The sequence below is a fragment of the Zophobas morio genome, unplaced genomic scaffold (genome assembly GCF_036711695.1).
Source record: "Zophobas morio isolate AGI-343-1 ecotype UQ-CSIRO unplaced genomic scaffold, CSIRO_AGI_Zmor_V1 ptg000017l, whole genome shotgun sequence".
NCBI classification, from domain to species: domain Eukaryota; kingdom Metazoa; phylum Arthropoda; class Insecta; order Coleoptera; family Tenebrionidae; genus Zophobas; species Zophobas morio.
This window is the reverse complement of record NW_026972122.1, coordinates 9714428-9724509: the sequence shown is the minus strand read 5'-3', so window position 1 is coordinate 9724509 and position 10082 is coordinate 9714428. Positions and strand designations below refer to the sequence as shown.

Genomic DNA, 10082 nt, shown 5'->3' with positions numbered 1-10082 from the left:
CCGTACAATTCGTTACCAGAAGCGTAAATATGAGTTTGGTGCCGGCTGCCCTTCCATTAGCTTTGTTAATTGCGCACGCACTTACAAATGCTACTTACAACGTTAATCTCGTTTATTAGCAACTTGTTTCACACACCAGTAATTCAAATTAACTTGGAAACAACTTATGTCGAATTTTAATTATTGTTATACCTAATCCTTATTAATCCTCAACATTGTATGCAGATCTTTTTGGCCACAGCTCACAACTGACTTTTGCCTCTCAGGTAATTTGCGGGCAATTGTCCTGTGGAATTAGGGCCACCTGTAGATTTTCTAACTGCGGCGCGCAACTGACCCATGTTACGGCAAAGTGGCTAAAAATTTTGAGCAAACTTCGGAACGTCAACCTATAAAAAGACCAGAACTAAAACAATTTAAATTTCTATGAAATACTAATATCTTAGGGCACTCTATAGAAACTGTATTTGTTTAGTTGCAGTTACTGAAACAATGAACTTTTGAAAGAAAATACTATGGGTATGATTATTAATTTGAATTTATAATCACTGCAGGAAAACAAAGTAAATACCTGTTAGTTAAGATTTAAAAGTGGCGAGGAGGACAACAATTTACTTTGCGCCTAGTCAAAGGAGAAATTATCAAGAAAAGCTAACCGACCATAATAATTATAACGGATTAGGATCTTCTTAAGATAAACCGTGGAACTTCATTTATCAATTATCAGTTTCAAAATTGTTTTATTTATAAAGTTTAATAACTTGAAAACCCAAAAGAAAGTAGTTAGTCTTTATGTTAAAACAAATAGATATGTGATTTTTTGAAGACGCCTAAGGGACTGATGTCTAAGCAAAATCGGGGAATTAAAATAATTTATTTCACAATTATATCTACTATTCAATTTCAGTTGAAAAATTTATTTATCTTCAAAGGCAATTTGATCCAACTTATTCTTTAATAGGTTAAATGTGTACTTGATGTTCATTTAAATTTGGTACCAAGGACGACAATAATAAAAAATTGTATGTCTGAAAAGTTCAGCAAATGATGCATTGTCTCCACTGTGATCGGCTACAAACGTAACGATTATGGTTTAAAAATTACATCAACGAATGGGTCATAGAGTTTTTGTCATTCCTTGCACGCGATGACACATGTAGTAACTCGCTTTTAATATTAAGTGTTTGTTTTGACATCCAAAACAATTTTGTGCGGTAGATCCAATATAACGACGGATGTAACAATCTGAGATCTAAATGATGGCCACATCTTTATGTCAACAGTTTCATCGGTGTAATAAATTATTGCTTTTTCGATAGCGACAGTGTGAGGCCATTCTAACCTTTAAAAAGCGATAAATGTCGCAGAGTTCGTTTCCATTTATTTTGTGATTTAGTCAATTTCTGTTTTTAAACATTGTGGATAATTTATTTCATAAATGATTGGATCGGAATTTTTTTACTTTTTTTTGAGAGTTTTCAAATACAAACTCCTATAAAGTTAGCCATCCAAAAAATGAAGTCAATTAAATGTACATAGAAAAAGCGTATTAAATTTATTTTTGTATATTAAGTACATTACACACTAATATATAAATACATAATCAAAACATATTCATATAATTTGAATCACATTTAAGGAACACGTCACGAACTTTTGTAGGCCTGAAACAATAAAATTGTTACTACTTTCATTTTTCAGATTCCATCAAAACTTACGTCTTCCGCTATTTTTATAAGATTTTCCGCCATTCCTTTACCCGTTTGTTTCACTAGCCCATAAAAGATTCCAGTCGTGTCCTGCAACAGCAGATGTGGATGATCAAATTCAGCTGCTTGCCCAGCATCCATCACTAGAATCTTATCCGAGTCCATCACAGTATGCAGCCGATGAGCTATAGTCAACACCGTACAATCTTTAAATTTCCTCCTAATGGTAGTCTGGATCAGTTCATCTGTCTGAGGATCCACATTTGCTGTAGCCTCATCCAGAATCAGGATCTGGTTACTACGAACGACAGCTCGAGCCAGACATAGCAACTGACGTTGACCGACGCTGAAGTTAGAACCTCCTTCGGAAACATTATTTTGTAATCCCAAAGGCAAATCCGAGATGGCGCTTTTCAATTCAACTTCTTCTAGCGCGTCCCAGAGTGTTTCATCACTGTATTCATCAAAGGGATCTAGATTTTTTCTCAATGTTCCAGAGAACAACACAGGTTCTTGGGGAATAATGGAGATTTTGGACCGTAAACTTTGTAGTGATATTGTCTTCGTATCGATGCCATCAATCACGATTGCTCCTTCCACATCCGCTAGGCGGAAAAGAGCCGAAATCAAAGAAGACTTGCCGGCACCAGTTCGTCCTACAATTCCCACTTTTTCCGCGGATTTTATGGTGAAGGTTAAGTTCTTGAGTACCGTTGGTTCCTCTGGTGCATATCTCATTGATACAGATTGGAAGACTATAACGCCTTCGGTTGGCCAAGAAGGTGGAGGATTTTTGGTTGCGTCGTCAGGTTCGGGTGTTACTTCTGTATATTCGACCACACGTTCTACGGAGGTCATCTGGTTTTCTAGTTCACTCCACTGGCGCATTCCCCACTGAAGCATTCCTGTTAAAGTTATAGATTGGGTGATGCCTAAACCTACATTGCCACCGTACGTTTCTGCAAAAACAAAGAAGAAAAGTTAAACAAAACTGAGAGAAAAGTGTAACATACTCACCGGTTCCAATAAAGAGGAAACTAAGTGTTACTAGACCTATGTAAATTACGCAATGTAAATCGAGCCAAAAACCGAACGTTCTGTTACAACCGAGAAACATGTAAAAAGCGGAGCTGTGCAAGTCTTGGTGTTGGTCAAACTCAAACTGGAGGATATCCTGGGCACCGAACGCCCTTATCGTTGTTAACCCTTGCAAAGATGCTGTCATATGTGTAAAAACAGGACTGCGAGCTGAAACACTGATTTAGTATGGACTTACAATAAAATGGTAAATCTCTTACTTGTTCCTTCAATTCTCTTCAGATCTCTGCTGGTTGCCAGAAAGATAATTCGGAAAACATAAAACAGTCCGAATATTATCACAGAAGGTATCAAAATCCAAGGATTGACTATACCCACAACAATGTTAATGGAAAAGGCAATCATGCCAATCTGTATGGTGTCGATGATGGCTATCGGAAGAACTTCATCGATCGACCCCATGTCTTTTGAAAATCTATTGAGAATCCTTCCCGAAGGATTTACGTTGAAGAAACGCATAGACGTATATACGATTCTAGTGAACATCCGGTTGTGTAGGTTTCTTGACGCTTTCATACAAAATCTGAAGAAATTCAACGACCGAGTTAACGAACTGAAAATCACAAAAGCCACCAAAGTACTGTAAAGGTACAAGCAATTTTCCGAGGTAAAGAAAATCTCTTCAAATTCTTCGCTGATGCTTGTGTCATTTCTATCACCATTAGTATACGTCTCCGTTTGATTACGTCCTAATCGAATTTGTTCGAGATTAACCCAGAAAGACAAAAAGTAATCGGTACCACTACCAGCCAATTGGACAAGGATAAACAAAAGAGCCAAAAACAGACTCGCACAAATATTTCCTCCAGCTCTGAGGTAACTCGTGTATACCTTTTTTGATATGTTTCCGCTTCCTCGTTGTTCTTTAACTTCGCTAGGTACATCAACATGTTCCAAACTTTTCAAAGATTTTGCTTTCTTTACGGTAGATGCGTTCTTCTCTTCCTCCTCCTCCGGTTCTCCTTCTAACAATGTGAGGAATTCGTTATCAGACTGTTTCAATTCTGTATAAGTTCCGCTAACGGTGACGCAGCCATTTTCAAGCAAGTAAATCCTATCAACTGTTCTGAGATATTGCAACTGGTGAGTCACCAAAACCACACATTTGTTCCTTAAATATCCAACAATGCAATCGTCGAAAAGTTGCTTGCCCACGTGAGTATCAACCGCAGATAGAGGATCATCCAATAAGTAAATATCTGCGTCTTTGTAGATCGCTCGGGCTAAATTAATCCTCGCCTTCTGTCCTCCGCTTAACATCGTGCCACGTTCGCCTACGATAGTTCGATCACCGTAAGGAAATAAAGAGAAATCACGCTCCAAAGCACAAACTCTAACGACCTCCTTGTACCGTTTCATATCCATTTTCTGTCCAAACAGTATATTTTGCTTAATACTGCCACCAAACAACCACGGTTCTTGCGAAGCGTACGAAATTGTTCCTCCAACGTCTAGAGCACCTTTGAGCAACGGAAGTTCTTTCAGTATCACGTGAAGAAGGGTAGTTTTGCCACTTCCGACCGGTCCAATAATCGAAACCAACTGAGTGGGACCGACATTTACGTTCACGTCACTTAAAGTATAGTCGGTTGAGGTTGGAACCCACTTAACGGAGGCTTGATCTAAATATATTCCTGCCTTATCTGTCGTCACTGCTTCCTTTATTAATGCAATAGACCCATTCTTCTCTTTTTTATCTTTTTTGTCTTTTTTGCCACTGATGTTACCATTCATCTCTCCTTTAATTTTATATCCAGTTTCAACTTCATCCGACATCAGGAACTTCTGGACTCTTTTCACCGAAACATTTGTTTCCGCCAGAATTGTTACTCCTTGTGGGAAAAACATGGTCACACTTTGTCTCAACATGCCATAGAAGGCTGTTAAGACATAAACGTATTGAGATTGCAAAGTGTTTCCCGTTAACACGTAGGTCAAAATGCATAAAAAGATGGCAGCTCTGTTTAGGAAAATCGTGAAGGACATGTTCAACGCACGGATGTAAGAAGTGACTCTGATTTGATGAATTTCTAATCTGGAAACAAGGTAAGTTAAGGATGAAGAATCGAGCGAGTACTTAAGAGGAGTAAAAACTTAAGTTTTTAGAAGCAAAACTCAAATTTTCACTAGGAATAATAGTAATAAAGATTCATACATTCACATACTTCCTGGCCACATCAACTAATTTTGCGAAAGGCTTTTCCCATGTGTACATTTTGATAACTTGAATACCACAGATAATTTCGTTCATTAGTCGCACTCTCTGATCAGTTTTCAGGGCTGTACGTAATCTATACACTGATGTTCTTTTACCCAAGTACACTAGAAGAAACACCTGTTTGTAATTATCGTTTTTCAAGTAGAAACTTGTTACCGTACTTTGAAGAGGTATAAATGACAACAGAATTGCGATTCCTATTAGTGCCGAAAATCCCAGCGTTGTGTACAGTATGTACATAACAATAATGGTTAATATAGGAGTCACCCATAAATTGTGCATATGTGTTACGCACATATCGAACCTGTTGACGTCATTTGACAACAAATTGACCATCTGGCCAACTGTGGTGTCGACAAGGGCACCTTTACTCAACCTGAGAGATTTGCGATAAATCAAGGAACAACTTGCTACCCGAATTTTCATTCCCAGATGTTGAAGACCCAACATGTATGAATGGCCCATAAGAACATTGAGGAAAGACATCCCCACAATGCCACCTGCGTAAAGATACGCGGTATTTTTACTCACTGTTGTTTGGTTGGGTGTATAATATTCCATGAGTTTTCCTATAAATAACGGTTGGGACATTCTAAAATTAGGATAATTAAAATTGAATTGAACAACGCGGGGAAATGAACTTACTTGATCACGAATTCTATTAACGCTAGAATAAAGCCGTATAAGGCACATTCTTTTCCAAACACACGGATTAAAGCTCTCCATAATGAAGGGTTCCTGCGAGAATTTGCTTCTTGCAACCAGGCTTGTTCTAGTCTGTCTCCTAATAGTTTGGATTCGTGGGCTTTAAGGGTCCCCCAGAGATCATCTTCAACTAGGTCTTTTTTGAAGCCCTTCACAAACAGAGGTAAAGCCCAGCTGCAATATGAATTAGTACAATGCACAGGACGTAGCCTAGACTTACCAAAAAAATATATTTGATAGGAGACTCGCTCTTTGTTTGGGATGAAACGACTGTTTGCTTGGATTAAGTTGTGTTCTTTGTTTATCCTCCATTGTGGTGTATCTGAAGGTCGAAACAAAGCATGATTGTCATATTTTGAAGTAAAAAATAGTAGAAATGATGGAAGCTTTGCGACATTTCTAAGACATTTAATTGTCACTATAATATAGATAACTGCTTAAAAAAATGTAACGATGACAGGTTTACAATAGATGCCCCTAATTCATTTTTTTAATAATATAAATATTCGTAAATTAATTCTTGTGTCTTTCAGCTTTTTTTATGGATTCTTATTGCAGAGCTACATACTTTTTAAAACTTACATTATAATTGTCAAGTCGGGCGCCAATTTTTAGAAAAAGAACCACTGTTTACTGCATTCAAACGCTTAGATAAACAAATAGCCTTCACAATATGACCTGACGAAGGGCTGGATCTAACGAGTTTAAAATGCGCACAATAAAAAGTAGCTCACTTGCTATAATTTGAATCTATTCCCGCCAAATTAAAAATATGTTACTGGTTACGGCAGTTGAAATTAAGTACAAATGTGAAAAATAGATGAAGAATTTATGTATTGCGCAAAGTTGTAACATTTCAATATTCAACCAGATATATATAGTTTATCTTTGCAATTTAAATTAATATTAAACCAGCCAGTAATCAGCCTTTATTAAAATGATAACACAGCCTGTTTAACATTTAGTTCATTTCAATTAAATACACAATTCATTCTAGACGCGATTAAAATAAACTGTCCTTCAAGTATTAAGGCTGAGTTTAAGTTTTCCACAATTTGTTAATAGTTTTTTGTCAAAAGACAGTTAACATTGTAGGTGTCAAACGTAAAACAAAATTAGGTGATTGCATTTGCATAGCACTTAATTTTTATCTGACAATGTTATTCAGGACAATTCTCATGTTTAATAAATATTTCGTAAATGGTGGTACATAGTCAATAACTGACATTTGTAAATGATGGAGACGTCACAAAATAAAACTTTGATTACGTATATAAATTGCGACAGGTAATATTTTCTGGAACTGGATTTGCAAAATGAACTACATTTTAAGGTCACATGCTTAACATTAATGGCAAATGTAAACACATCACGTAAAACTAAAGATAACGCTTGAAAAATCTGTTACATTTTTCGAATTCATTCATTGTTAGAATTCATAGATAAAAATGTTACTTTTATCCAACAGTGTAAACATTTTGTGTAAAAGCTAATTTTTATTAAAGATACATTTAACAGGTGTAAGCTGCGGTGTTGGTGGTTTCAATAAAAAATAATCTAAAAATACTGTTATCACGATTAATCTTACAAATTTATTATTAAGTCACATGTTCATGTTTTATGGTGTAACCGGGCATTTGATGTTGCTGACAATGACACTAAAATAACTACTTCAATTACAATAAAAAACTGCTATGTCTAATGAAAACTTAAGTCTATCACATTTCTCAAGCATTTTAGATATAGTCTACTCAACAATTTTTTTCGTCAATATTTTTTAGTTTGGTCAAAAAAAAAGCATAATAGTCATTTTTTCTACGTTCACAATATGGAAACAGAGAAACATTAACCTATCTTAACGGTCAACTATTTAAACTATTTAAACTGAAAAACTATGTAGAGTCATCTACATAACAGAACCTTCAACATTAGCATAAAAGATGCTATGATAAACACCAATGGATCAGTGCCAAAATGATCATTGTTTAAAGATGAGTTCCACGTAGTTATACAATAAAAAGTTTCGGGATGAATTTTCTCCCTTACTTGTAAATAATTTAAACAAATAAATATAATTATATGGGATGTTCTTTAAAAAATATATGCAACTTTGGAGTGTCACTTTTAAATGAAATGTCCGTCGGTATAACTCAAATTAATTTCAGGTTGTAGATCTAAACCAGTTTTATCGGGCTATATTACAACACTAAAAAAAATAATAATAATAATCTTCCACGGTTAGAGAGTTGGAAGATATTATATAAGCAACTGTCTTCAATTTAAAATAGATTTTAATTAAATGACTAAAATTCTGGCGTCTTTTCTTAGTTACATTAAAATGAATTTGAATTACCTTTTAAAACTCACTCAACGTTATCATAAAATGACATCGCATAAAACATTCATTTACCAGACTTGATTAATTAACATGAATTTTAACCAGATAAAGTATTCGCTATTGCATTCGTTAAAAACTAGCTACCTAAATAAAAACCAAATGTTAGTATTGTTTTAAATAAAAAAGAAATCTCTTACAAGCTATACATACAAAACTAAGCGAACAATAATTAAAAATCTTACAATGTATTTTACACACGCAACACAATCGAAAAATATGTTCAAAAATTTTCAATCATCACATGAGCATGTGAACACACTTATGCATAATCAATGATTGAAGATCACGTGTAATGTACACTGTACGCATCTGTTTTAATAAATAAATTCTGCATACTCACCCAACAGAAATAAATAAATAAATAATAAATTAAAAATGATATTACACCACGTTTTCAACTTATGTCATTGACTTGGATCAGCACACAATCGCACCAGCCGCTACCTCATCTCACTGGCGACTGAATGGAATACTGCCAGCGAACGGAAGGTTCGCAATCGTTAATGTTTTATCTGTAGTTTACCGTCTAATTCGATATCAGAGGCGTAGACATGAGTGTGGTGTTGCCAGCGCAAGCACTTAATATTATGTTACTATTATTTATTAGCAATTTAAAAATTATATGGAAATTTTTTTAACCGCAGCGCGCAACTGACCCATGCCTATTTAATAACCCATATAATTAGGTTTAAACCTGGCTCTAAATTTTTGATATGCTATGATTATGACTAGAGAGCGGATTTTATGAAATTTGCATATCCGTTATTTTTTGCATATAAGTCTTGATATTTAATATGTGAACGAATCATGCTAATTAAAAATGAATACAGCTATAAAAAAATTGCATATTTGCATATATTTGCCTTCTGCTGCATATTTCACGTAACAGGTGCATATTTTGCATTTTTATCAATTTTTGTGCTACTTTGAAAAAAAAAAATTGCCATTCGATCGGCATTTTTCTAGAAAGACGAAATTTCATGAATCATATTGCAAATATCGTCCTGAGCTTCAAATAACTGGGAAAGGTTTGGGTTTTATGGTAGTTTAGAGGAACCACTGAGTGTTAAGCCATCCTTCCAGGTAAATTCGGGTCCTAATTACTTTTGGAATTACCGTTCATTTCAATATTTTTGTTCGTTACTTAAGTGTATTAATGGTGGTCGAAGGGACGTTATCCTATTATTTTTCATCGTGAGTTTGCATTTAAGTATTTAAAGCGATAGAGATGTGTGTCAATATGTAGATAACTCAAATTAATTTATGAATTAAACCTTTTCCTGAACTTATTCTTCACGAAGGAACTGTGTTTTGTTGTGCCTGCTCTAATCCGATAAGTATTTTTACATCTGGGGACGCAGTACGCAGTTTTTCTATTTACAAATACATACTTTAGAATCACCGGAAAAATTTTTGTTAGAATATTTCGAAAAATATTTAAAAATAAATTGTTACCAAAATAGTAATTAAATACTCGATTACTACTATTTTTTAATTCGTTCTGTTTACCTATATTTATTTTTTAGTATAAGAATATTATCTTAAAAAATGTCATTTATTTGTCAGTGAGATCTAATTAAACACTTTGCAATGTGATTTTTGTATTTTTTGTAATAAAAGGTAAGGTGTTTTTGCAATTTGTAAATAAATTTAGTTCGGTTATTACGTTTTTTTTTTATTTTTGGAGCATATGCAACTGCATATCTCTGCATATATTAAGAAAGTTATTGCATATTTGCATAAATTTGATGCATATCATATGATCATATTTCCCAAAATTTTGCTGCATATTTTCCGCTCTCTAATTATGACAATAAGAAGGCTAAAAATTTTAAATTTCAAATGTTCAACTCCGTTCGATAAAAATGCTACTATCTACTTTGTAGCTTTTGTATTTGTTTAGTTTCAGTTACTGGAACAATGAACTCTTGAACGAAAATCTTATTATCTCAAT

At 34.5% G+C, this 10082-nt stretch overlaps 1 protein-coding gene across 1 annotated transcript; it reads right to left on the bottom strand.

The window, feature by feature from the left end:
- Positions 1-1532: 1532 nt before the first annotated feature.
- Positions 1533-8612, bottom strand: LOC135130115 (probable multidrug resistance-associated protein lethal(2)03659). The gene is made up of 9 exons (XM_064057445.1): positions 8469-8612; positions 5951-6052; positions 5671-5904; positions 5187-5617; positions 4973-5129; positions 3008-4842; positions 2727-2957; positions 1719-2668; positions 1533-1664 (listed from the first exon to the last, which is right to left on the bottom strand). Exons 2-9 carry the CDS (start codon positions 6040-6042, stop codon positions 1647-1649), a joined length of 3948 nt encoding a protein of 1315 aa, XP_063913515.1. The 5' UTR covers positions 6043-6052; positions 8469-8612; the 3' UTR covers positions 1533-1646.
- Between the last annotated feature and the right edge of the window lie 1470 nt (positions 8613-10082).

Bases quoted from the DNA above. Each gene is read 5' to 3' on its own strand.
- LOC135130115 (XM_064057445.1), bottom strand. From the start codon at position 6,042: ATGGAGGATAAACAAAGAACACAACTTAATCCAAGCAAACAGTCGTTT. The intron at 5,618-5,670 runs GTAAGTTCATTT...TCCTAATTTTAG, and splicing joins TTAATAGAATTCGTGATCAA to AATGTCCCAACCGTTATTTA. The intron at 2,958-3,007 runs GTAAGAGATTTA...TCAGTGTTTCAG, and splicing joins GAAGAGAATTGAAGGAACAA to CTCGCAGTCCTGTTTTTACA.